The 26,342-nt window shown below is 37.6% G+C and overlaps 5 protein-coding genes across 16 annotated transcripts; 2 read left to right on the top strand and 3 right to left on the bottom strand.

Annotated features, from left to right (window-relative positions):
* Positions 1-4,270, top strand: LOC105687319 (protein DENND6A). 9 transcript variants are annotated; one of them, XM_048656024.1, is made up of 10 exons: positions 1-134; positions 304-570; positions 898-1,170; positions 1,269-1,454; positions 1,536-1,783; positions 1,869-2,059; positions 2,144-2,412; positions 2,469-2,681; positions 2,809-2,938; positions 3,673-4,270. In XM_048656024.1, the coding sequence occupies exons 2-10, from the start codon at positions 415-417 to the stop codon at positions 3,837-3,839; spliced, it is 1,833 nt and encodes a 610-aa protein (XP_048511981.1). In that variant the 5' UTR covers positions 1-134; positions 304-414; the 3' UTR covers positions 3,840-4,270. The 9 variants fall into 9 exon arrangements, 8 of the variants coding, with proteins under 8 accessions (XP_048511981.1, XP_048511980.1, XP_048511978.1 ...); XM_048656023.1 differs by having other exon boundaries at positions 44-184; XM_048656021.1 differs by having other exon boundaries at positions 45-184; positions 290-570.
* Positions 4,271-4,383: 113 nt separating this feature from the next.
* LOC105687318 (carnitine O-palmitoyltransferase 2, mitochondrial-like) lies at positions 4,384-8,016 on the top strand. 2 transcript variants are annotated; one of them, XM_012402868.3, is made up of 7 exons: positions 4,384-4,526; positions 4,622-4,662; positions 5,050-5,620; positions 5,695-6,228; positions 6,323-6,809; positions 6,905-7,097; positions 7,187-8,016. In XM_012402868.3, the coding sequence occupies exons 1-7, from the start codon at positions 4,482-4,484 to the stop codon at positions 7,314-7,316; spliced, it is 2,001 nt and encodes a 666-aa protein (XP_012258291.2). In that variant the 5' UTR covers positions 4,384-4,481; the 3' UTR covers positions 7,317-8,016. The 2 variants fall into 2 exon arrangements, with proteins under 2 accessions (XP_012258291.2, XP_048511975.1); XM_048656018.1 differs by lacking the exon at positions 7,187-8,016 and having other exon boundaries at positions 4,407-4,526; positions 6,892-7,052.
* Positions 7,693-10,170, bottom strand: LOC105687321 (V-type proton ATPase 21 kDa proteolipid subunit c''). Its single transcript, XM_012402873.3, has 5 exons — positions 9,898-10,170; positions 9,445-9,493; positions 9,205-9,288; positions 8,714-9,113; positions 7,693-8,584 (listed from the first exon to the last, which is right to left on the bottom strand). The coding sequence occupies exons 1-5, from the start codon at positions 9,956-9,958 to the stop codon at positions 8,558-8,560; spliced, it is 621 nt and encodes a 206-aa protein (XP_012258296.1). The 5' UTR covers positions 9,959-10,170; the 3' UTR covers positions 7,693-8,557.
* A 137-nt stretch (positions 10,171-10,307) lies between these two features.
* Positions 10,308-21,271, bottom strand: LOC105687375 (telomere-associated protein RIF1). Of its 3 annotated transcripts, XM_012402989.3 has the most exons (16): positions 20,539-20,678; positions 19,947-20,337; positions 19,654-19,857; positions 19,269-19,557; positions 18,825-19,162; positions 18,152-18,740; positions 17,839-18,041; positions 17,540-17,680; positions 17,288-17,453; positions 17,007-17,214; positions 16,685-16,911; positions 16,168-16,596; positions 14,852-16,094; positions 13,683-14,551; positions 12,087-13,607; positions 10,308-12,028 (listed from the first exon to the last, which is right to left on the bottom strand). In XM_012402989.3, exons 2-16 carry the CDS (start codon positions 20,057-20,059, stop codon positions 11,321-11,323), a joined length of 7,248 nt encoding a protein of 2,415 aa, XP_012258412.2. In that variant the 5' UTR covers positions 20,060-20,337; positions 20,539-20,678; the 3' UTR covers positions 10,308-11,320. The 3 variants fall into 3 exon arrangements, with proteins under 3 accessions (XP_012258412.2, XP_048511961.1, XP_012258410.2); XM_048656004.1 differs by lacking the exon at positions 20,539-20,678 and adding an exon at positions 20,977-21,271 and having other exon boundaries at positions 13,683-16,094; XM_012402987.3 differs by having other exon boundaries at positions 13,683-16,094.
* A 49-nt stretch (positions 21,272-21,320) lies between these two features.
* LOC105687260 (coiled-coil-helix-coiled-coil-helix domain-containing protein 2) lies at positions 21,321-22,692 on the bottom strand. The gene is made up of 3 exons (XM_012402726.3): positions 22,418-22,692; positions 21,805-22,193; positions 21,321-21,516 (listed from the first exon to the last, which is right to left on the bottom strand). Exons 1-3 carry the CDS (start codon positions 22,456-22,458, stop codon positions 21,509-21,511), a joined length of 438 nt encoding a protein of 145 aa, XP_012258149.1. The 5' UTR covers positions 22,459-22,692; the 3' UTR covers positions 21,321-21,508.
* Positions 22,693-26,342: the final 3,650 nt, after the last annotated feature.

The following is a 26,342-nucleotide window of genomic DNA, read 5'->3' as shown; positions in this document are numbered from 1 at the left end:
AAAATTCGTCGCGGAGGATATCCTGATATCTGATAGGCAGAGGAATAAAATATGGCGGATAAATTTCCGCATGAACATTTACACTGAACGAAACTGCAGTCTATCAGCAAAATGATGTATCATTTTCTAATTCTGTACGTTGGTCGAAAGCAATTGGAAAAAAATATGGGCGGATATTCGTTGAGTACGAACAGGTTTCTTGCGATTCATGGTGAACCCATAAATCTGTAATAACACTGTTACGTAACAAATATACTAGTGAATAATTAAAAGCGTGAGGTTATTGCAGCATTTTCTCTACAGTGATCTGGGGACACCAGCTGGCTGTCAAATGAAAAGAAGGCCAATATGTCGCCGCGTGCGTGTTGCTCGTGTAGCTTCCCGTTGTATATGAAGTAAATAAACGGCCAAACAATGTCGGAGGCATCTTGCTCGGCTGCTGAAGAAAATGGGATAAAGGAAACTAGACAAGAATCAAAACCGGCCAAGAAGAAATGGGAAAGATTCAGCAGCTGGGTGCATTGCATATGCGTTGTCACATTTGATCTTGAACTCGGCCAAGCTATTGAGGTATACAATGTATTTAATTATCTTGCTTTGACCTGGAAAAGATTCCAGCTGATCCTGAAAACAACTCTCATTAATCAATTTCGAAATAATACCAATTTTGTTGCTGTATAAAAACTAAATTATGAACAATAATTTCTCAAACAAAATCGAGGTCGTGTTTGCTTGTCATGTTATAAACAAACCGCAAGCGTGTACGTACGTCGTGACGCTTGATTCACTTGATATACATATTAGGAAATTTCGAGCTCTTAGATAAAATTGTGAAGAACATTCGACTATAAGTTGATTTTTTGTAAATTATGTGGTCATACGTTAACTTTATTTCAGCTAGTTTATCCAAGTCATGTTAAACTGACGGAGCAAGAGAGGTCCAATGTTTGTTATTTGGCTTTTCCTGACTCTAATTCTGGATGCATGGGCGACACTCAATACCATGTTCGGATTAGGCAAAATTCTAAAAATTGTCAAAATACTCGGTCACTGAAAGAGTACGACAGAAAATGTCCAGTCTTTGTACAATCGGATAGAGAATATTACTGGGGTTATGTATACTTCCGACAAGTCAAAGACAAGGCATTACCCCGAGGCTATTTTCAAAAGGTAACTGTGAAACCTCTACGATGACAAATTAGTCAGTCGGCTGTAATTGAACTGCTGATAGTTACTTTGTATCTTCCATTCCAATTTTTTATTTTCAGAGTGTTGTAATAATAACAAAACTTCCGTTAGTAAATTTATTCACTGAAATCTGTGCGTTGATTGCACCAGAATTTTTTGACGCTGGTGCAGTTGCCCTGGAAGCTGCTAGTGGAGACATCGATCGATGGCCTCTGCCGGTTCCAGGACAAATACTCCATCTTACACTCATGGGTGTTCTCTTCCAGGTGACTTGAAAGATCATTGTACTAAATCGAATATAGATCATAAAATGCTCTTTATTTTTGTCTCTTTGCATTTATTCACAGACATACATTCCAAACCAAAACTACAAGGCAACCATACCGACCGTAGCTGCTCTGGATCATGTTCCGAATAAACATTCATTGCGTAAAATTGTCCTGACTTCTGCCTATGAAGGAGACATGTTTAGAAGTTTAGCTAGCGTCGTAAGCCACGTGCATTTGTTATGGGAACTAGTGTTGCTTGCCGAACCTATTGTGGTTATGGCTAGTTCTCCAACAATTTGTGCAGAAATGGTGCAAGCTCTGACAGCGTAGGTATCACACTGTTGAACATAATTTATAGGTAGTACTCTATAACCTGATGTGAACAAAAATATTCTAAATTCATTTAAACAGGACGATAGCACCGCTCAAATACTGTGCCGATCATCGTCCTTACTTTACTATACATGATTCAGAATTTAAGGAATATACTGCAGACGCTCCATCACCACCGGCGGTAATTTTAGGTGTAACAAATCCATTTTTTGCTAAAACTCTCCAACACTGGCCTCATATCATTAGAATAACGAACGGTTCGAGCTTAGGTGAGTGCACCTATGAAACAAGATGTAAATACCTCAGCATTATTCATTTATTGTCTTTTATTTTTTATGGTTTCTCCCCTGCAGAAAATCAAAAGTATAGAATTAAAAAGGCAGAAAATTTAAAAGTGTTGGATTCAAAGCCTGGCGTCTATACTCAATATAAACCGTTCTTACAAAAAGATAAAGCTATTTTAAAAAAGCTTCTCAGAGGCATTCAAACCAAAAGACCTGGCGAAGTACAAACGGCTATGCTGAGAAGGCACCTCTTGGAATTAACAGAGAGTTTTATGATCCCCCTAGAAAGATACATAGCCAGTCTTATGCCTCTACAAAAAAATATATCACCTTTTAAGGTGAGCAATTTTCACAGTCTCATTATTGTCTTTTTTTTTACCGAATGTATTTTCAGGCTACGCCAATACCTCAACTCTTCAATCCAGATGACTTTTTGGCTACACTGAGTAATGCCGGCCCCCAATTAACTATAGGAATCAAAGGGGATTGGGTTGGATTGTACCGACGGTTTTTCAGGTCGCCTAATTTCTCCGGCTGGTTTCATACCAGGTACATGGAATTGACGCAAAAACTCCAAGCTCTACAATTAGAAGCGTTATCGCAGGCTGTAAGTCGACTGATTTCCCCCTCCCCCCCCCAATATTTCGAACCTAATTTTGTCCGAAGAACACTCTAATTTTTTATCGTAATAAATGAATAAATTATTCACCCTCAAAGGTCTCTGATATTTTCAGGATTTAAAAACGTGGGTTCAAGGTAAACAAGAGGTTGAAGTTGTAGACATGATCCTGAGGATCCGACAAAAATTAGATAAAAGTTCTGAAGACGACCTACCGATCAGCACATCGATTCAGGAAGAGCTAAGTGAGAGGATAAACGATATTATTTATACACTGCCCGATGATTTACAAATCATACTAAGTGTTAAGTCCTGACAATTTGATCTGATCGTTAACGCGATGATAATTTAGGCTCTTCAAAATAATTCTCATCAGTTTACGATCGATAGACTTTCATCGATATATGTTTATTTTATTAATAATTTCACGTTGAATATTATCAGATACACAATTCGTCGAACTAGAAATTCTGCTCAAGCCAACCAAAGGCACGTAATATGAATTCAGAATTGTTGTGGCCTAATACGTATGTATAAAAATACGTCAACTTTTCTTCCTACTGCCAAATATCTATTTTGCCTTAAAATAGTCAATTTTTTTTTTTTAATTCTTTAATAGCGAACTATATCTGCGATTCTTTAGGTCACAATGAAATATGGAAAAAAAATCTAGGTAGACGATATTTTTCAGTCATAACTGGATGGATACGTATAAAAAAAATTAACAGTGCCCGCAGTTGACGGTAATTAATCATACGGCTTTGATGGCTGTTTTTTTTTTTTTTTTTGTTAACTTTTTTAGTAACTTCGCGATTCATTTACACATATTACGTTACGTTTACCAAAACTGAGATTTTTGTTTCATATCGACTCACGAAAGCGCTTCGATCAAATACGATCCGAAGAATTATTATTTGCAATCCAAGCGAGACATCTTTGATCTTTTTTATTTCTAATTTATGTGTTTGCTTTACATTAGGTTTGAACAATAGCAGTGAGATTATTTTTCATCGACGAATTTATCGAGAGTTAATTCACTGGTTAACTGATTCATTATGTGCCTCCCGCCTTAAAATCTCCATTCACATTGCATGGGAAATTCTTCACTCAGTCCATCCTCATACCATTATTAAAATAGGTAGGTAAGTGAAAAGAACAGTTTCCTGAAATTTTATGTTTTTTCAAACCTGCAACATTCGCTACGCGAATTTATTTGATACGATCGAAATTTATTTATACCACATTCATTATTAATTCATGTCGCTATACCAATACAGTAAAAAGATTTTATTTTTCATCCAAGAGTTATAATAATACATACGTAATGGTTGCTCATTATTTGTATTAATGTTGGCAAATTATTCTACAATTATTCTTTGACAAAATGAAAAAGTCTCATTGAAACTACATATTTTTGTATATGGATACCATCGACGTTTGTTGAATTATCCTTAAAACGAAAATATCATATTTCGATCGACTCAACGGTATTGTAAATACATACATATACGTTACGTTTCAGTTTATTGTAAATATACTATAACATCATTAATGTTATTAAAATCTATTTTACTAAATATATTGACATTATATCTTGTTCTCCCTATTACGTACTTTTTCCGCAGCTGGTGGGGGAAACAAGCTGTCAACCAGCTGTTCGGCATTTAAAGAATCAACAAGTGCTGTTGACGTCGGTCAGTTGATCAGCTGATGTCGTTGGCTCGATATCGGTGTGTTTTATGTGATCTATTTTTTGAGTGAGCATTTAATTTCAAATAAATAAAAAATATGTCGCTACTCGCTGCTAAGCGAATACATCCCATTACTGCCAAAGTATGAAATTTTTCTACAATCTTTTTATTTCTGAAATAATGGTTGAGTGAAAAACAATCGAAGATGTTGAAGAATAAATTGAAAATTATTTTCAGGTCAATGGATACACGACTTTGTTGCCTTTGCAAAGATTAAGGTAATCATGTTTGTCATATATCATTATTTTGATAATGTTTTAATCATTTTCATTGTATACAGAATCTTGAGTTGCTAAAAATTTTCAGGGGCAGGTTATGTCAGGTTAAGTTGGTTTATGAGAATTGAAGAACAGTTTTATATTCATTTTGAAAGTCACCTAGACTATGGGTTTTATTTTTTCATTTTTAGTTTTGAATTGGTACTTTAGATAATACTACCAAGGCAAGCGACTGATGTGTTTTAGTAATTCGCTTGATCATGCACAAAACATGCAAAAAAAGAATGACTAAGGGTAATTTTATAGCCTGTAGAGAATTCGTTATTCTAAAAATATTTTTTGCTTTAGTTAGATGACTAACACAGGATTCTTTCTCCATTTTAACAGCTCTAAAAATGAAGCTGCAAGTGTTGATCATGGAGACGAATATCAGTACATAGAAAAAAGCAAAGTGGGTACGATGCATTTCCAAAGATCAATGCCGCGTTTACCAATCCCTCAATTGGAAAAGACGTGCGAGCGTTATCTCCTGGCACAAAAGCCTATATTGATAGAAGAACAGTTACGGCATACGGAGTCTTGCGTGAAACGTTTTCTTGTTGGAGAAGGACCTACCCTTCAAAAAGAGCTCAAGGCTTTTGATGCAAAGAACCGGCACACTAGTTACATATCCGAGTATTGGTTTGATATGTATCTGAGAGATAGAAAACCTTTACCTATTAATTATAATCCAATTGTTGCTTTTGCTCCTGAAAAAGACCCACGTTATGAAAACCAGTTAATTAAGGCCACGAATCTTCTGATCTCTTCCATCCGGTTTATGAAATCTCTTAGAACAGGCGTTTTGGCACCAGAAGTCTTCCATTTGAATCCTAAGAAGTCTGATACCGATACTTTTAGAAAAGTTACCGGAGCCTTACCTCCTTTGCTTTCTTGGTACGGAGCCTATTTGTTCAAGGTAAGCAAGTTATATGTAGATTCATTTCATTTCATTCTCAGTTTAGATCAAATTACATTGATTTCATGTTCCAGGCTTTCCCATTGGATATGTCGCAATATCACAACCTGTTCAATACAACAAGAATTCCAGAATTAGAGAAAGATATGATTTATCAAGACGTGACGGCAAGACATATTGTTGTTATGAGAAAAGGGAATTTCTACAGGTTTGACGTATTGGACAAAGAGAACTTTATTTACTCGCCCAAGGAAATAGCTTCTAATCTAAAAGCTATCTTAGCAGATGATGCTGAAGTTGCTGAAAATCCGATTGGCCTATTAACGACTACGGAACGTGATTTATGGGCAGGAACAAGGCATCATTTATCAGAAATCGGCAACCAAGATTTGCTGAAAACCATCGATTCAGCGATACTGATGTTGATTTTAGATGAGGAGACTTTAGCTACCGATTATAAACATCTTATACGGACGTTATTGCATAGTGATGGTGTTAATAGATGGTTCGATAAATCATTTTCTTTAATTGTAGCTAAAGATGGGACTGCTGGTCTAAATTTCGAACATTCTTGGGGCGATGGAGTTGCAATTTTGAGATACCTTCAGGTAAGGCTGTAGAACAAAACAATCACTGACGACTGAAGCTTTAACTTTGAACATTCTCAAAAATCGGTTTCCAAAATTCTGGCAACTATTTTAGGATGTTAAAAAAGATACAGAAGTAAAACCCAGATTTCATCCAGAAGACGTAGCTTCGGTTTCGCCGAATTCTTCCATAAAGAAACTGAACGTTGTTACCGATGCAAGAATTTCTAATGCGATCAACCAAGCCAAAGAGGAATACAAAAAATGGTACGACCGAGTGGGAGTTGACTATTTCATTTACGATGGATTTGGAAAAAAAGAATGCAAAACGATCGGCGTCAGTCCAGATGCAGTTATGCAGCTTGCTTTTCAATTGGCTTACTATAAACAGGAAAGAGAAATGGTCGCAACTTACGAGTCATGCAGCACTGCTGCTTTCAAACATGGGCGAACAGAGACGGTCAGATCTTGTACAACCGCAACTAGAGCATTTTGCGAAGCAGTTACAAATTCCTCTTCAAAGATTTCAAAATCTGAGTTGAAAAAAATGATCGTTAACTGTTGCAACACGCATAATCAACTAATCAAGGAAGCAGCTATGGGTGATTATCTCTTGAAAACCTTCATTTCTGCACATTGAAGTTAAAAAAAAAAAATAAAAATAATAAAAAATAACACGGACAGAACATCATTTCAGGTCAAGGATTTGACCGTCACTTATTTGCACTGAATAAAATGTGGGAAAAGCTCGGTATCCAAAAACCAGCAATTTTTGAAGATCCCGCATACGCGGCACTGAATCATAACATTCTTTCTACGTCAACTTTGTCAAGTCCAGCAGTTACTGCTGGAGGATTTGGTCCTGTCGTCCAAGACGGTTATGGTATTGGGTACGGATTTCTATTTTCTATAATCATATTTTGCATCTATATTCAATATTTCCACTATTTTTGTTTAATTTTTTTTACCATTACGCCAGGTACATGATTCAAGATCTCAGGCTTGGAGCAGTTTCAACGAGCTACACAGACCGTCGTAACGGAAGTGATTATATAAAACTTCTAGAGTCTGCGATTAAAGAAATTCATGCGATATTATCGCATGAGTAAGTGAATTTTTTATTTCAAATTACAAGATTTTTATCAGCGAAGAAATCGATGTGTTTGTTTGAGAAGAGATGAAACGAGAGCACACTTCACAGGTAATTTTGAAAGATTTTTAGTCTTTACAAAAAATGAAACCCGCAGTATATGACAATTGCTGAATAATTATTGTTAACTTTACTTTCACTGCCAAACAGTACCACGTGGTGCCTTATAATCAGATTATAATCCCATGGGGGATTATGTATGTGTTGTTATCTATTATTATAAAATGATATTATATTTTTATGGTCGTTCATATGGTAGATTCATAAAAAAAAAGATAATCGAGATGGTCAGGGTATGGAAATGTCAATTTTTTCTTTGATTCCAAAAATTCTTCTTTTTTCAACATTTAACGATACGATTTATTCATCACACCTTGCTACTCTTATCTAACATTATTTACACCACTATTCTTTGTATTAATAACATAGATTCTAGAAGATACCATAATACTTTACGTAACGTTATTTTAAATCTAATTATTAAATTTATTCATGAGGAGAAAGGAAGGAGACAGAAAAAAAAAGAAATATAATCACGATCAAAAGTACATGAACATATCGAAATAACCATTCTCCGACACCAAAAAAAAGAAAGAAAAATTAAATTAATAGTATGGTTTTGTAATTATACATAATTATAGGTGGTATAATGACTCCTAGAATTTGCTAAATTCATTTACAATATCTGACCCACCAAATACATTCATATACGTATTTATATTATTTCATGATATTTCATACAGCCAGTAGAAGAGAAGAATATTTACAATTAAAATATAGAAAAAATTGACAAAATAAATGTGGGATAGATCGCGACGATTATTGGTCTAATATTAATAGATGTTACATTATTATTATTGTTATCATTATCATCATCATGTTTATTATTATCGAAACTATTGTTGGTCGATGTCAAAATGGGAGCGTATTTTGAAAACGAGCAACACATCATGATAAAAATGCTGAGGCCGAACTTGAGGAAGAGTATTGGGTGCGATAAGAGATTGACAACCGTGTTTAATAAATGGAAAAATGGTAAGCGAATGAATATTAACTAAAAAAAAAAAATCAAAGTTTGCTTTGAAAGTAGTGAATTTTCCAAGTTAATTCATGGTATTTTATGTGTACACATTTTAAGACACCATTTATACATCAGGGTTTGGCAGGGATGACGGTCATTCTTCTGTGTCATCAAAAAGTTTAATTGCCCATTGCAATCTTTGCCGTCTGAAAAGGAAAAAGGGTGAAGATGTTGAGGAATTATTAGGTGAAAATAGTCTTGGATGCAAAATTTTTCATCAGGAGTTCAATTTTGGAATTTAAGAATATAGAAATGTTTTTTTTTTTCACACTCACCATAAAAATACCAACGATCAATCCAAAGAGACCAATAGCTGAGCCAAAGATCTCAATGATAAGAATTTTGACAAAGAGAGCAGAGTTCGCTGCATCCGAAAGGGCGGCTCCAGAACCAACAATACCTACTGCCATCCCACAGGCAAGGTTCACAAAACCGACCGTCAAACCAGACCCAAACATGATGTAACCAGCTAACCAATTTTGAGCTTTTAGGTAGGTGTTTTGGTTAACGATATCAGTTGAAAACTCGGCAAGGGCGTTGGACAAGACAATAGCCGTAATCAAACCGTAAATAGCGACAGCTTCACAGAATATTACTGATATCAAATTCTTGGTCTTTATGCGTGGTGCCTTGACACCACCACCGACTATCGATGTTCCAGTTGTATGAATCCCCCTGATCATATGAATTTTTTTTTTTAAAACATTTAAATCAATCTTGAATATTTTCAATAGAAATGCCAAGTTGGCTGTGAAGCATCACTCACAATGCAGCACCGACGACTGATAGTGCAACTGTCAATCCAATCCCGGTAGTAGCCCACATGTATGGAGAAGTCTGTTCCAGAAACCTATGAAGTATAACAGTGGTCAATGCTCATCTCAGGGTTAAAATGTAGAGGATAAGTAATAAATTCCAAGCTCTATTTTGTGGGATAATAGTTGAAACTAAACTATTCCAACATTATTGCAAGATAACTGAATTAATATTCGTTAGCAGATCTTACCATCCGATACTGACTCGCTCACCCTTTCCAGTGAGCACATGATATAGAACTGTGGAAAAATAGGAGCATTTAATAAATCAGATGAAGGTAAACAATTGCAGCATTAGTGACGGACTTGAAAAGGGGGTGTGGCACTGTGACGCTGCGGAGTTTGCTGATTTCAAAATCAGAAAATTACTTGACGATTACAAAATCCAAAGTGAATCCAAAAATGGGATGTCAAGGTCAAACGGATTGGATGAAAAGCCAGAAGTTCATTGCGAAAAGGTGAGACTTTCAGGACAAATTCAGATTGGACAAATATCTGATCTTGCTACACAGCACTTGACTTGATCTAACCCAAAATTGGATATGAATTCGTAATTTTCAGAATAGCACGGTCATTCGAAGGTTGCGGTCAATTATCAGCGTAGAAATTTTACTATCCATTGAAAGTTGATAATATTAACAAACCTAATACAGTGATGACCGCGGAGGCGGTGCCAGTGAACGTGTATCCCAGGTACGCCCTCATCCTAATTCACTTATTTCGGTCTTACTAATTAGAGAACCTTCTCCCACGTATCACCAAACTACTGTGCGGTGATCGTCGTTCACTTTAATCAGTCACTCGGTGCAATTAATTCACACCAAACGACCATCTACCCCGACAAAGTTAAAAAAGCCAGACGGCAGTAAAACTGACGACGACGACGACCCCGTTGTTGTCATGTGATGAACATTGGCCATTGATTAAACCTAGATCGGACGTGACGTATTTTCAAACCACTTTTAACCCAGCAAAAATCGTCGGCAAAAACGAAACCAAATACACCACAAAATTCCTCGGCGGGTAGTTTGACAAAGTTTGAACACCTTAACAATTTAGAAAAATTCATATAATTTTTATTGTTGCGGCAGCAAAAAGTATATAATTATTACATTAGCATACCATCTAATTACAAACCTACAATATTTAAAATTTAACATCATAGGTCCTACCATAATCTTTGTTTTGTTATCATCATTACTCTAATTCTTTCAAGATGATAACAATAATAATAATCATAACATTTTAATGAAAAATACCAAATATAAATAAAGGCGATTATGATATCTTAATTTAAGAATATTTTGCCGCAGTGAAGGTTGTCAAATAATTGTTAATATAATAATTGTCAGACTTTTGTGTACTAAGAGATTTAATCTGTCCCTAATGTGGTTTACACCGATATCCTTTACCTCTGCGACACTTTGTCGTTGATTGATTAAATCCATGTATCCGATGAACAAATGGTGTATTTGTTTTGAAGTTATTCGCAATAATCTTCATTTTGTTTATAGTGTGACGGTTTAAATAATAATAAAAATAATTATAATTATAATTATAATAATTATAATTATAATAACGATAATTATAATAAATTGCTAGATCATTTAATAATAAATCAGCGGTCAATACTACATATCTATGATACTACTCTTAAGTGATTGTGAGTTATAATAAACTAGCATGTATTTACAATGCTGATAACTATAAAGGTAGCGATTGTAGAAAAAAATTAATTAATTTGCAATCGCATTGTCATTAGGTCGTCTCGGAGCATGTTGCACAGATGGGTACCTTCCCGCATGCTACAAGTCAGTATAAAGACAAAATTTCAACTCAATGAAATATGAGTAGATGAACGTCAAGAGAATCTAACCAGAAGATTTAGAAAAAAAGAACTGCGATTAAATGGTATTGAATTCAACTGTCGGATGCCTGGAGAATGACATAAGGTAATGTAAACCGAACAATAATATTTTTATGAATTCGGCTGAAACGTTGGTTCTAAAAGTAGATCGTTGGTCGTCAGACTAACAAAATGACGAAAGGATAATTTTACATCTTAGGTCAATACCGCGTTTCATTCCATTTTTTTTTCAAGATTTCATTGAAGAAATCAAGGAGTTTAGGGGTTTCGAACTTATTTACTAGTATCTTTAGTATCTCTGTAGCGGTTTTGTCGGAAAAGTCTCTTTCGCCTATTTTGTTGATTAGCGCTTCAGTAGTACAAAGAGCTCCAAAAATACGATTTTTTAATGCCATCGGTTGTGCTTCAAGGGCAAAGGCTACTTCGGAGGGATTATTGTTTTGTAGAGCAATGTCTAGTATGATAGCTGGAGAAATTAATTCTTCGTTCGCTACGGTGTGGCTGATCACAAGATCCTTTGGCATCCGTTTTAGCATCGCTTGTAGGCTCGACAGTTCTGTCATGGGTGTTGTAATACCAGCTTCTTCTTCATCTTTCAATTTCTTTGATAGCATCTCTGCAAGATCGGAGGAAGTACACCTCTGACAGACAGCTGCTTTAACTTCCTCAAATTCTAGGCCATCCAGCCAATCCGAAACACTTAATTTTCGTCTATAACACGTGAGAACTTTGGTGAAGAACGCCTTGTCGTGACTGAAAATATCCGGTAGTCTACCCAAAACTTTTGATGCACCCGAAGCGCGACATGCCGATTTCAAGTGCGAGTCAGCATGATGCTTCGGTTCTATGCCTAGCATCTTTATCGTCTCAAGCTCCAGGTCCTCATCTGCCATGTATCTCATCTTCATCTGGAAATAGGAAAGTTGTTTGTCAAGTTAAATTGAAAATAATCGTTTGATAACTTACCTTGTAATTGGCGAGAATGTTCTCAGCAGAGGATCTTGTGATGGCGTTTTTGAGTAAAACTGACGCATCGACACGATCCAGTAAATCTGCGACTGATAGTTGCGTCTCGGTTGATTTGGTTTCTTTCGCGATAGTTGGTGGAGATTCGTTGATTGGGATTTTCCCAGAGGTAAACTTTCCCACTATTTGTCCCGACAGGGATGAAGATTGTGCAACAGGTGGATTTATGGGTGACAAAGAACACATAGAAGCATTAGGGGTCGTCGTAATGCTACTGTGAGACATGTCCGCCATAGATCCAGTTGACGGTAGGCTGATAATAGACTTCTCAAAGTGCTGTAGGACGTTTTTAACAAATGGTACCTTAGGGCTGCGTTTTACGGGGATCCGATTGATTTCGCGTTCACTAAGCTGTGCCAAATTGCCCACAGTTTCTATACCGTTGGAGGTCAAGTACGTGGTCAAATGTGGCTTCCAGATTGGATCTGCCAGATATCCAATAACAGAATTAATGGAAACGTTAGAATCGGTTAGCGAAGGGTAAATCGATTTCGTCGAATCTAGCAACTCTGGATGATCAAATTCCATTGTATCCTGGGTGCTAGCCTGACTGCTCTGGCTGTTGAATGGCAAATTAGAGAAGATTGAATCTGTAACCGGGAGAGTATCGAATTCCGATGTCTGGGTGCTCATCCTTTCTGGTTTGCTGAAGGACATTTCATTGGAACTTGTCGTAGAGTTAAGTATGGTCCCATTTCGTATGTCTACCGTATCTTCCAGGGTGTCGATCGAGCTATTCGTGTCCTTATTTTCTTTGCTAATGGGAGTGGTCAAAATTTTTATATCGACACATCTAAGGCTGGTTTCGTCCGGTGAATTTTTAGCCCCCGATTTTGGGCCTCTTTGTGAATCGGTCTTTGGCGTTTTTAGGGTTTCATTATCATGATCTACCGCAGTAGTATTAACAAATTCGAAAATATCCTGCTGTGTTTCAGTCTCACAAATTTTCTTTTTACCGGATTTAGGAGGGCAGTTGGTATTGACCTCCTCTATAAGAATGATATCCGGATCTTGGCACACTAAATCTCTGGACCCTGACGCAATTTCTACTTCCATTGTCAGATTATCTATCGTAACTTTAGATGACAGGGCTACTGGTATCTGGTCACCATTGTCAGTCGCACTTGACAATCGATTTTGAGTTTCGGTAAATGAGAGAACGGAATTCTCGGTGTCACTTGGTACTTTAGACGATTCGTTATTCGGAGTCAGATCAACCTGTGACGCACTTTCATCGAATTTATCAAATGCCATGTCGCTATCTTTGTCCGACATTCCGGCATGAGGGGTTGTTTGGAAGGCCTTCAATTTCGATTGCTTTAATCGAACCGGTGAGTCTTTACGAGGTAAGAGCATACGTGCTATGGGTAGTTTGTTCATGCGATGTGGCGTTGTCGATGCAGTTATTTCATACCCCATTTCCTTAGACACCGGTGGATCGGCAAAGCTGACACGTTTTCTCTAAAAAAAATTAACACGTTAATTTTATAACAGTTTGAAAAAGTTGTCAATATTTTATTTATAACGTTGAGATACCTTGCTCGCAACGGATGGGCTTTCTGGCTCATTTTCGACCGGTGGTTGACGTTGTCGTTTGAGAATGCTAACGCTCGGTGACGCGGTAAGTGAAGGTGGATTTGCGCTGGACCATTCAAGCATAGGAAGTGCCTCTCTTTCTTGGAGGGGTGAAGTATTTTCTTCGCCATTGTTATCGCCAGATTTATCAATCTGCGTAGAGCTGGCTGTAGTTTCCCAAATGTTACGTTCCTTTCCAGCGTTACGGTTTCCCAGAGGAGACACTTTTTCTCCGTCATTTTTAAGATTTGAAAAAGGATTATGGTCCACGTCCATGTCCGGAGTTTTCATTTTATTAAAGATCTTTTCCTGTCTGCTGCCACTCGGACTACCGAGACGCTCAGGCTCCTTTAGTAAACCTACTCGCTGCTCTTTTTTTCCACCCAGAAATTCATCCTCAGTCTCTTTTCCTCGTGGTTTTTTAATTGGTGATATATCCTCCTCGTTAATTTCGCATCTCTTCTCCGCCAGCGCTTGTTTAGTTACTAGACCTAGCATGTGAGCTGCGCGACCTTGCCCAGGTATGGATTTTGATTTGGAAAATCGTTTCAGATCATTTTTTGGTGAACTTGAATTCAGAACCGTGGTGGAGAGCTTGATCGGTGAAGAAATCCAGTCAAGCCGCCTTTCCTTTGAGGTTTCCGGTGAAGCAAAATTTACCTGGAGAGGTGCTTCATCTCCTACCGCTTGTGGAGTAGGAATATTAGATTCATTCGATTTTACTACCTCCTTCTCTTCTCCACCAACTTCAAGACCTGCATTTCCATTGATGTTGATATTATGTTTGGGATCAGGTTCGTCATTATCTTCTGTCAACGGGTTTTCGGCATCTAGAATATTTTTTTTGCAAACTTTAGAAGAACCATCATGCTCGGAATCTGTATTGTCTTTAGTTTTTGCGTTATAAATGTCCGGTTTAACGGTCCGCCCAGGCTGAATTTTGTTAATCCTAATGAAACACTGTTTATTATTGAACTTCTTTTCTAGGAGCGTCGGACTAGTGTTCGAAGCCTGTGAGCTTTCAACTATCTCCTCCGAGTCGTCAGAACTCTGGGAATTGGATTGCAGAGATTTACTCTCCACTGGGTCAGGACTGGGAGTTCTAGAAGTAGGTTTTATAGCCTCCTTACCTACTTTAGTGTCAGCATTGTCACAGGGTTTTGTTTTTCCTGTTTTTAGTGGCTCAGATGGTCCAGACTTTCCTTTTTCTGGACTGATAACTCGCCTCAAAGTTATTTCTGGAAGTATATTTTCCAGAGTTGTTTGTTCCGAAGCAGCGTTTCTCGCTTTCTTACGTTGTTGCTTTCCGAATTTAGAATCTTTTTCTTTCTCTTCCTCTTCTTCTTTCTCTTTTTCTTTTTTATTGTCTTTGCTCGAGACTTTGCCACTCGTTTTATTACTCGACTCTGGTAATGAATTTCTCGATACTCTTTTCTTGGTCGTTTCACCAGAAGCAGTCGACTCTTGACTGTTGTTTGGGGAAACACTTTCGCCTTTTCGGTATAACTTGGAACGTCTCCGACTAGGAAGAGTAGAAAATTGATTAATATCAAACACCATGTTGATTCGAAGTCTGCTCATCTCATTTTTGGTCCTTTTACTGAGTTGTTTTAGCGCCTCCTCATTTTCACCTGACTTTACGCTGTCCGAGTCACTTATCGCCTCCGCTTGGCTCCCATGAAGAGTTCTCATTCTTCTTCTCGTAGGAATAACTGCGTTTCCGTCACTGTCGCTGTCCGAAACCGTCGCTTTTCTCTTCACCCCCCTTTTAGTCTCACTGTGCTGTTTTTTGGTATCAGTAGTGGACACAGAATCACGCTCGCTTTCGGTCTCCTTATTTTGTCTGGTTTTTATTCCGCTCTTCTCTTCGGCAGCCGCTCTAATCCGCGAGGTCGAAGGCGACGTTGATGAGTTCTGCTTAGGTGACTCATCGTCAAATCCCTGAGCCATAGAGTTTGTTGCCTCCAAATTATTCAACGCAAGCCCATCCGTCACAGGATTTTGGTCTTTGCAGGTCGGCCCCTCTTCGTCTTCTTGGTCATTCTTTTTCTCAGTATCAGTCTTCTGCTCTTCAGGTTTTTCGCCATTTGGTGAATTAGAAGTATCAGATCGCTGATCCTCTTTAGTCTCTTTGTTCGCATCTGCCACCGGAACACTTTGGGATTCCAGGGCATTTCTGGTCATCACCCTATCGATCTCGTTCTTCTTTTTGTCAAACCATTCTTGAATATTCTCCGTATCCTGAGAACAGGACTGGGAGAGATCATTGTAAAGGGCAGGTATATCCTCTCGTCTTCTTCGCAGCGATTCTTTTTGGTGATCCGTCAGACGGCTGGCGTCAAATTTGAAGTTACTTTTTATCATCACGTACTCCTGGAAATGAAAAGAATAAAGTATTACAGAAAATTTTCGATTGCTAAATTAACTTTGAGATCTCGTGGCTTACTTGTGATTCAGAGTCTCGGAAAAAAGGCGACTTCGTGTCGTCTCTAGCTTTCTCTGTTGCAGTAGAGACTTTCGTAACAGTTTTCGGACTGGGGCAGGAATTTTTCCTGTTAAGAAAGCTACCTGCAAGTTTCGGCTGTTTCATCTGTTTCTCGCCATTCTCCGGATGGTCTGTAGAAGTTGAAGAACCATTCTTTTTGTTCGTTTCTGTATTTTCAGCATTTTTGAGAAACGACTCTACCAAATCTTTTGTAGATTCCTTCAGATTCTCCGCACTTTCTAAACAAGTGAGTGTCTGAGATACTATTTCTGGTTTATTGTGTTGCAGGGCCAGACTAATCGCGGTTCGGAAAGATTTTATCACTTCCGGAGACAAAAGAGGACCCAAGCCCTTGAAGATACTTATTACCGTTTCCCAGGTACTTGAAATCTGTAATCGATGTTCAAAAACACATAAAAAATTATAAGTGCAGATAAATGATGGATAATCTTAAATTATTGATTCCACAGTTACTCACCTCGCTTGCCAGACTCTCATCTTTATAGGGTTTGAGCATGTGTTCTATCGCAGGTCTGACAGCTTCTAAACAAGACGCTACTTTGGTCGGAGTGTGTCCATACAGCGTAATTAGCACGGAAGACAACGCTCGCAATGCAGCTTCTGCTTCTCTGCTTTTATCGGTGGGTAAGTTCAGTATGCAGAGATGATTTATTAGTGTTACTATCGGTAGGAATCCATTTTCATCTATAAAAAATAATTGTAAGTTTTTTTATTCGAGATGAAAAAACGATTTCAAGTAACAAGATTTAACGAATTGACTTTAATTTTTTTTTTTTCACCAAGTACGTGATTGTAGTTCATGGTCGTCAATATCCCATCCAAACACAGCACGGCAAAACCCGCGCATCTTTCGTCTGATTTTATACCATTCTGTATCACGTCAATGGCAAAGCATACCAATTCATTTGGCTTTACCGTAGGAACTAGATTTGCTTGAAGACTAAATTTGGCATAGAGAGACTTCCACGTGACAACAGCCTTCTTCAGCTGCAATCAATGTTTGTTTTTTTTTTTTTTTTTTTTTTTTTCAATACCATATTATTTTATTCTTTTTAATTACCTGCCAAAATTCGGGAGCAAAATTTTCGGTGAATGGAAACTTCAACAGATTATGAGTGGTGGTAAAATCATGGGACGCAGCGTCACCTTCGTTCACTTCCTCGCCATCCGTCACATACTTGGTCAACATTTCACACAGAACCAACCATAAAATGGATACACCCTTTCTGCAATAGGTACGTAATATAGAAGTTATTTTTTCAAAAATGTAAAATAGTTTTCCATTGTTACAGTTCAGGCCTAAACTACTCACGCGATCTTGCTGTCGAATTGTATGGAAACGAATTTCTTGACGATTTTTTTCAGTAAATCAAACGTGTTCCATACGGAAGTTCGGGGCGCATCGATCCTCGTTTCACGTGAAAGAATTCGTTTGATCAAGTCTTGATGTTGCCTTAAAATAAATCAACACTATCTTCAAACTGAGGTATGACTGTGTCAAATAAAAGAACTGATTGATTTAAAAATATTTCCATCAGGACCGATAAGATCTGGGTTGAAATATGAAGAAATCAATTGATTCCAGGGATTGAAAAAAATATTTAAACGTACATGTCTATCTTGATGAGAATCGCAGGCTTCATTACCATGGACATAAGACCAATTATAACTTCGGAGTGGAATACATAATTGGTCGGATACTCGTCTAGTGTTGGTAAAATTACATCCAGCATTGAATCTCTTACGACCGGTTTGGAGTCAACATGGTCGTTGATTGCAAGCACGAGATGCATAATTTCCTTATATATTAGAGCCTAGAAGAGAGTAACCAAAATATGGATTTATTTCGACGTGACGAGTAGAAAAAAGATTTACATAAAAATTGAGCAAAGTCAATCGACGTCTGTGATATCACGAGTCATACCTGTGGAGGTTCGATTTTGATACTTTTGACCTGAGTTAAAAGACTCCTCCATAAAATTGCAATGACTTCATCCCTTGTTTGCAATTCCTCGTGACTCACTGATGCCAAAGAGAGTATTGCTTCTCCGACGCTGTGTATCAACGGTTTAAAACACTCTTGAAATACTTCAGAGCTTAAGGCTGCTGTGATTCGTTCTTTCAGAGGGCAATCGAGCTTATTTAAATTCTCCGGATTCTGAGTGAGGAGCTGAAGAAGAGCATCAACCCCGACAATCTTGCTTTTTGAAAACCTTTTGCCCGGTGATGGTATCACGTTGAATTTTGAGGACATCAGTGGAGTATCGCCGAGGGGACCAAAGCAGAAGTTGAGGAACTGAGTTAGGACCGGATTGGCAAACTTCTGAATATGTTTGTACAATTTAATTATCAGATGCCACCAAACTTCGAGTTTTGTTAGCGTCATAGCCTCTGTTTTACTATTTTTAGCATTCAATGGAATACAAAGGAGTTTTACCCGCCTAGTTGTCGCCAGCTCATTTTCATCGAGCGCAAAATTGTCCACTATCAATTTCCAGGAGACAAAAGCTTGCCTGTGAGAGAAATAAACTCAATAAAATAATTGACGCTTCAGAAAAATTGAAGGAATAATCAAGTGAAAAGATGAGATGCTATACCTCCGAACAACTGTGTCAACGGATTTAAATGCCTTTTCTTCGACACTGAGGAGGTTGTTGATAAGGCCAGCCCCACGATGAAGTTCAGTCCCAAGTAGCTGAACGCTAATGCCCCAAAGTACGGACCAGTCAGGGTTGCAGGTAGTTACGAGAAAATCCATTCTATGGCAGTATAGATTCTGCAATGCCGATTTATAGTTTTGCCATATCGTAGGCGAGGTGGTGCGTATGTGATGCCCGATATCAGGAAGCTGAAGAATGTCTATCGCTGAAGCTCTCTGTCGTTTATTGCCCATGTAAGCAAGGGCTGTCACTGTGCTTACGAAAAAGGCGTTAAACTGTAAAGAGATACGGAAATTTGAGAGTTTAAGAGGAGTTCACAAAGTTGTGACACTAAATTGAAAACTGGTAGGGTTTGTATATTTAGCAAAGAAAGTATTGCACCTTCTCGCATTCAGCATAATATGAGGGTACTGCCACCAGATGTAATCTGTACAACATTTTCAGTATGCAAATGGACATTTGTTCTTCTAATTGGATGTCTTCTGACAAGGTTTCATGATTTATCAGCTGTGCCAATTTCGTACTATCGGTAGAAATGTCCGGTGCCAGCCATTCCATTGTGTCCAATACATTCTGGCAGGCCCAGAAATATTCTACAATATGATCATCTTGTGCTAAAGCTTGCAACATTTCATCTGGTAATTCATTGAGTAGCTTGAATAATTTCACCCTGAAATTGACCAATGGTAATGTATTTTAAAAAATAATGGCAGGTTAATTGTATTTCGTTATTAATCTTAATCGGTTTCTGAGGCATAGCATTCACCTGCTATCCAAACTTGACTTCATTAATTCCTTGAAAATATTCAGCTTGCGGTTGCTGTAGCAACGGAGCAGAGCTGTTAGAGTAAGGCGTGCCTCGTTGTATAGTGCCGTATCTTTGCTGGCAAAAGCATCTGTAGCTACTTTGCATATTCTTTTCAACTGCCCTTCCAATAAGGTCTCCATAGATTCGGATTTGACAATTATACTGAAATAATAGCAATGAAAAATAGAGATTCCGTTGCCTAGTCACTCAGAAAATAAGCAAAACAAAGTCCACGACGGATGATTACTTACCTCCGAATGGATGCTAGACTCTTGCATTTTTCATGTACATCGGTGCTCTCCTTGAATGATTTAATTACCTCCTCCAGCTGGACCTTCTTAGTCTCAATGTTGTCGGACGACATTTACTGCAGTTGTTGATATTTACCTTGGTAATTTTAGTCAATACGCGTTTTTGGGGTTCGGATCATTGCTAAACACTGCTAACGATGCAGCAGCGAAATGTGAACGTGAACATTTATCCAATTAGTGAAAAATTGCTTCGGTAAATATCTGCTGCAGATTTTCAGTGTTGGACTTTGCGTTGTAATTTATTATCACTTCTTAACCCCAAATGAGTGAACTTGGCGCCGGAAATATTAGACGATGTTGAAATCCGGCGGTATTATGTAGGTGAAGTCACCTGAAATTTTTCGTAACACGTCAAAACTACAAATCTAAATGCATGGTGCCTCAGGAGTCGTTTAATTTTTCGAAATCTATCGAAGCTTTAATGTTGTCTTTGGACTTCGATAAAAAATGTTCGCTATTTTGCCGCTGTCAGTGAATCTATTGAAACATCGTCAGCGATATGTCTTTTTTTTAATATTCTGATTTTTCTCACGTTTTGCACAGTACGGCGTCCGTTTTTTTTACAGATCTAGCGAAAACGACTTCGCAAGCAGAAGTTACCCAAAAAATCACTGAGCAGCTCTTTAATCCCGGCACTTTCGTTTTTCGCGAACTTATGGGCGCCAGAAGATGGTCATTTGTTTTGGCGGAGTAACCGCGACAGTCATAAAGAGTGGGGAGCCGAAAAGGGATGTGCAGAATTGGATTTGTGAAGCGGAAATTATGCAGGCAGAAACCTGTGGCGACTAGCTGACAAGATCGAGATCGCAGTGAAGGTCAACGCACAACGAACCAAGCTAGTCAAGATCTGTCTGGGGATGGAGCAAGTACGCTTTTCTCTCTTTTTTTCTCCTATCTTTTTCTTGTGCAGAGTTATTTCAGCATTTCAGCAGCTCAACCGTATCACCTATATTACAAAGAAGTTATTCACCTATGATAAAACAACGAAGGAGAGCCGGTAGAGTCAACGCGGTAGAGAACGGTTCGATCTTCTTGGGGTAGATTCCCTCAAAAGTTCAGCGAAATCAACACTTCCTGAGCTTGGCGCAAGCGTCGCGGAACCAGACCGCTTCCGGACGTTGGAAAGCTTGCTCATCAAATAATTTACCATCCGCTGAACATTGCAGTTGAAAAATCGACAACGCATCTTGGGAATCGATTATCGCATAATTTTCACTCGCAAAGTAAATGTGAGACTTGGAGCGCGGCGAACTTTTTCTTAAGAATAATACCTATTCAAATCAGTATCAGAGGACTTGTGAAGAAATGCTCTGGTCGTGTTTGTTTCATTTATTTAATTATATTCTACACATTGTACATTTCAGGACATTGACGGCACTCTGCACTCAATTGATGCCATAAATAATGTAGATCTCGTGATCTTGAGCCATCAGTTGCATATATTTTTATGTACTTGGTGTGTTTTGATGTTTCTACTTTTCAAACACACTTATTCCTCGCTATTAGATGTCTGAAACAAACAAACAACAACATACCAGTTAAAAACAGAGCTTGTCATGTGCTTGATGAGTATGCTGGATATTTATGGATGGAGAGTTATAGATAAACATTTGAGGTACGTAAAGGATGACTGTCATATATGATATGATCAATGGTGAATTCTGACAAGATTGCCATGGTTTATGAATCAGACGATAAAGTTTGCTATTGGAAAACCAAAACTAATTCATTAGGTTGGAACTATTGAACTTGTTTCTCTCAATCTAATGATCATGTCAGTAATCCATTCAATACTAACGGTTAGAAACTTTGCACTGCCGTAGAGCTTCGTTGAATCCCTCGCAAAGCGTGAGGTCCGATTGGCCCTGCGCACACTCTAAAAACTGCTTGATTTCCCAAGCGCAAGGTCCGCTGGGCTGTACGGGAGAGCTGCCGATGGGAGCAGCCTGTGGTGCAGCCTGCTGTACTGGGACATCATTGCTTGATCCTCCACTGAACATGCCGGTCATGGCATGTCCAATCGTGTGCCCAACTGCCGATCCAATTGCTACTCCACCAGCCGTTGCAGCCATTTGTCCCATCAAGGATGGACCCTGGGACGGAGCAGCCATCGGTGTTGATGGTGCCGCATGCATCGGTGGCTGGGCCGCAGGAGGCGCAGCCCTTGCAGGGGGAGCGCTGGTCACTCTGAAAAAAAACATGGACACTATAATTTGATCGAATGAATTTGACAAAGACGTGGAGATCGTTGGATGGAAGAGGTCTGACTGCGTTAATATTGAAAATACCATTTTGGATCAAAGGTCGGAAATAGGCAATGATTGATTAACTATGTGTAGTTAATGGCGGATGATGTAACCAATAATTGACGGTGATGTTGTATTTTATTTTCAACAGAATAGAGACGTTACCTTCGAGGTGGTGGACTCGCGGCACGTCCTCGTCGCGGCATTTTGGAGATTATTTGTTCCTGATTTCCTGAGAATTTACTTTCACCAAACGTGTGAACCGACTTGCTTCAAGTCCGTTTCGATACTGGGCTTAGCTGGCTGATACTAGAGAGGAGTTACACAACGCAGAATATTCCGGAATGATGATGTATACGTGTATATGTATACAGAAATATTGAGGTATGTTTTATTGTATGGAATCCGAATAACGTCGTGGCTCGAGTCACGGGAGGTAAGGTCAATGTGAGAAAATGACGTCGGATTGGAGGCTACTGTCAACCGGAAGTCTCTGCGGAATGCGCAGAATTTAGTTGCGTTCTTTCACCAAAATTAAATAGGCTGAGAGCAAAACGCAAAATCTCAATTTGAGGATCCCGAAATTTCAAGAATAATGTCCGATCCGTAAAATAACTGTGTAAACAGCTTGCGAGCGTTTTGTTTATCGTTATGATCGACAAATATTAATTCAGCGTAGATGACGCTGCTATATTTTTCCATGCGGAGGAAAACTTGGTAGGAAAACTCTAAACATAATGACGAAATTTTCTTTCATGCACCGCAAGAAGACTTAATTCTGACGCAACTAGCCAACTAGTTGATGTAGGGTATTTTTGGATTACGCAAACACTAGAATATTTTGGTTTTCGAAACAGTAATCATGAGAAAACCAACGTGACATGGATTCCATCTTGCATTAATTTCTGGACGTTTTCCAATAGTTAGTTCAACAGTATTCGAATAAATTAGGAATGAATGGAACAAATCAACAGAGTAGAGAGTATAATTGCTGCGAAATGAAAATCTTTTTTTAAAATCAATCGCCGAATTAAAAGAAAAAATTATAAAGAAAAACGCTTTATTTGAATCCGGCTTAAGACCTCGTAAATCGAGTGATGAGGCGCACGCGTGTAAGAAAACGAATATGATTGGATCGCCATTGAATTTGTCTCGTGTCAGCGGGGCGGTAAAAAATTAAAACTTGAAAGTTATTGAAAATTTTCGGAGCGTCGATGATGACGTCCATTGTTTTTGATTTGAGACTATTTAATTCGGGGTATCATTTACTTCTTTTTTTCACATGTCAGAACCGGTCTTACAATCATTATATAGATTCTTATTTCGGAAACTGACGTAAACTGCATCGCTCTTCGTTGTTTGTGACTTTGATCTTAGCAATTCTGTGCAGAATGAGGTGGTCCATTTGTTAAATTATGGAAAAATGAAAAAAGAAACGATATTTTACATTTTGGCACAAATTTACAATAACTTACGCGTTTGATCATCCGCGTTTAACATCATTCTGCAGCAAACGAAGGTTGATGAAAACAAGGACAGCTGCTGCTGTCAGTTTATTCGTTCTTATTCATAATCTTCTGAGTTTTGTTTCTTTTATTTTTCGCTTCCCCTCTCTTTCTTCTCTCTTTTTAATTTTTTTTTACTTTTATCGCACTATAAATAAACAAGATATTTCATATGTGGTAGATTTGTATTATAATAATCATATAGTGTTTGAAAGTGCCTTGAAATCGATCATTGCACCTTGCCAATCGACAAACGCGTCTGATCTTGAGTCTTTCGAATTGTATTATAATAAATCATGTCTGCTGGATGATGAGTTGAGTTGAGTCGAGTCGAGTCAAGTTTCATTACAGAAATTTATATATGAAGAAAAAATAAATCATCATCGACATTCGAACTCTGCACCGCAGCTTTCAATTAAAATAATTACCTTCATTTGCTAGCAGTTCTCTTCGTATGCATACAATTGCAATTACATAGATTTCATTTTAATAAATAAATAACAATAATCAAAATAATAATTCACATGAAACGCAGGTGCGGCTTATTATTGATAAAGTCGGTAAAAATACTATCAATCAGGTTATCAAAACTCAAAAAAGCTTCCGCGTGATGTATGTTAAATCTCAAATCAAGAAGAGGTCAAAGGTCTCGCTAATTTCATTATTTTCGGTCACGAAATTTCATAATTTTAACTGCTAGTTCTCAACGCCATAAAGCGCCACTTTCGATTGAAATCTTAAAATTTTTTTTCAAACATTTCATATTTTTATTTACCACTGAAATTTCGAAGACATAATAATAATTATTATTGTCATTATTTTATTAAATTTGACGATCAAATGTGTTCAATCGTTATAACCTCAGCCGCGGTCACGTATGGAATAATATACCGATGAAAAATATTATTTTACTTCCAACAGTTGTGGGTTTTTTTTTTCTTACGCTATAATAAATCGTGCATCACTCGTGTATAATATCAGTGCATTTGAGCATGTAAAAATTTCACACGTCGGAAATCGCTTTAATTGAAAATAATAAATTTAATTGATAAGAATAATAATAGTAACATCTATATCGTCTTATCATATTCGTATCAATGAAGAATATTAAGATTTTTGTAATTAATTTTATTAACATTAGAACTGCTAATGTCACCTGCGAGTTTCGAGGTCGTGTTTACGGATTCTGCGGAGCAGACGCTGCGAACTTGAATATCAAGGTATTTGAGAAATACAGGAAAAAAAACTAGCGATAGAAAAACGCGTATTAGATTTATTGTATCTATTCGTTATCTCAATTATCAGCAAATATGTACCATCGGTATATGCCGATACGACCCCCACCGACCTCGTGCTTTCAACCTTTCTAGAATATGAAATTTCTTCGTAGATATTCGCAAAGAGATGAAAGAAAAAGAACAATTATCGACATTTATATAAATAATCTCGTTAATGGATAGGGAACACCCTGGCCTTAGTGCAGAAAATGACACGTGACTGTCTTACTACTTCTTCAATTAATAAGTATTGTAATAATCCAAAATGGTTAAAACCTTTCATCTTATATTCGTTGACAAAATTTTCTGTAATATTTTCTTGCTTCCTTTCTCTTTGATAATCCTGACATAGTTATGACGCATAAATCCTTAGGAATTTGGAAGTGTTCTGGGTCAAGGTAGATTTATAAAGCTTGGAAAGGAATTCCCGGCATTTTACGTTCATCATTTCAAGAAATATACGTGAATCCCGTTTCCGATGGTCATTTATGGTCAGATTTGTGGCTTTCGCGAGATTGACTTACTTCGCGTATTTACTTCGTGTCACATTTACATATGTAGAGGTATAGCGCGGTTGCGTGAAAGATTTCCTCTGATTCAATTTCTCTCATTTTATTCTTTTCATTTTTACTCGCTTTTATTTTCATCCTTTATTTTGGCATGACGTTATTTTCTCTAATACCATTTAAGGTCTTGTGTTTTCGGATGTACAAAGCTTTTTCTTCGTTGTCATTTTTATATTTTATATGGATATTCGTACAACGATATAATACGCTAATAATGTTGCGGGGTTTCGTCTCGATAACTAAGGTCAAAGTTACAGTACGAACTGCGACTGCAAAATTACTTCCAGTATATACGTGTATTTCAATTTATATGCAATCAATACGTCGTTAAATTATTTCCTTTTGTTCTTTCGTTTTATTTTTTCTTTTGTCCACTTCTTTAAATTTTTGTAAAATTATTTCCTTACCTCTGTTTTTTTTCGTTATTTTTTATCTTGGAACGGATTGATTTCCGAAACCCATTAATGTCGGTATTGTTGAGAAAAATCATTCCTCTTGATGGTCATACAGATTATTTTCTGAGATCCATTGTTGTTTTTATTATCTATTTTTGTATAACTTAACTTAATCTTCGTTTAATTCTTAAGTTGTACGCTGATGAAAATATAACATTCGCGAAACATTCGATGCATACAATTACGGTCTAGAAAAATTGTCAGGGACATTTTATTCATACATGTAATCTTCGGTATTTACGAATTGTCTGCAGCCCAACAATTCCAATTTAAAGTTTTTTTTTATT

The sequence above is a fragment of the Athalia rosae genome, chromosome 5 (genome assembly GCF_917208135.1).
Source record: "Athalia rosae chromosome 5, iyAthRosa1.1, whole genome shotgun sequence".
Classification (NCBI taxonomy): domain Eukaryota; kingdom Metazoa; phylum Arthropoda; class Insecta; order Hymenoptera; family Athaliidae; genus Athalia; species Athalia rosae.
This window is presented reverse-complemented; position numbering and strand designations above follow the sequence as displayed.

Bases quoted from the DNA above. Each gene is read 5' to 3' on its own strand.
- LOC105687318 (XM_012402868.3), top strand. From the start codon at position 4,482: ATGTCGCTACTCGCTGCTAAGCGAATACATCCCATTACTGCCAAA. The intron at 4,527-4,621 runs GTATGAAATTTT...AATTATTTTCAG, and splicing joins TACATCCCATTACTGCCAAA to GTCAATGGATACACGACTTT. The intron at 6,810-6,904 runs GTGATTATCTCT...ACATCATTTCAG, and splicing joins AATCAAGGAAGCAGCTATGG to GTCAAGGATTTGACCGTCAC.
- LOC105687319 (XM_048656024.1), top strand. From the start codon at position 415: ATGTCGGAGGCATCTTGCTCGGCTGCTGAAGAAAATGGGATAAAGGAA. The intron at 2,413-2,468 runs GTGAGCAATTTT...ATGTATTTTCAG, and splicing joins AAAATATATCACCTTTTAAG to GCTACGCCAATACCTCAACT. The intron at 2,939-3,672 runs GTGAGAGGATAA...GCTTTACATTAG, and splicing joins ATCGATTCAGGAAGAGCTAA to GTTTGAACAATAGCAGTGAG.
- LOC105687375 (XM_048656004.1), bottom strand. From the start codon at position 20,059: ATGTCGTCCGACAACATTGAGACTAAGAAGGTCCAGCTGGAGGAGGTA. The intron at 17,215-17,287 runs GTAATTAAAAAG...CATTGATTGCAG, and splicing joins TTGCTCCCGAATTTTGGCAG to CTGAAGAAGGCTGTTGTCAC. The intron at 16,095-16,167 runs GTAAGCCACGAG...TTTCATTTCCAG, and splicing joins TCCGAGACTCTGAATCACAA to GAGTACGTGATGATAAAAAG.
- LOC105687260 (XM_012402726.3), bottom strand. From the start codon at position 22,458: ATGCCGCGACGAGGACGTGCCGCGAGTCCACCACCTCGAAG. The intron at 22,194-22,417 runs GTAACGTCTCTA...GTTTTTTTTCAG, and splicing joins GCGAGTCCACCACCTCGAAG to AGTGACCAGCGCTCCCCCTG.
- LOC105687321 (XM_012402873.3), bottom strand. From the start codon at position 9,958: ATGAGGGCGTACCTGGGATACACGTTCACTGGCACCGCCTCCGCGGTC. The intron at 9,114-9,204 runs GTGAGTGATGCT...TCATATGATCAG, and splicing joins TCAGTCGTCGGTGCTGCATT to GGGGATTCATACAACTGGAA. The intron at 8,585-8,713 runs GTGAGTGTGAAA...TTTCCTTTTCAG, and splicing joins TGATCGTTGGTATTTTTATG to ACGGCAAAGATTGCAATGGG.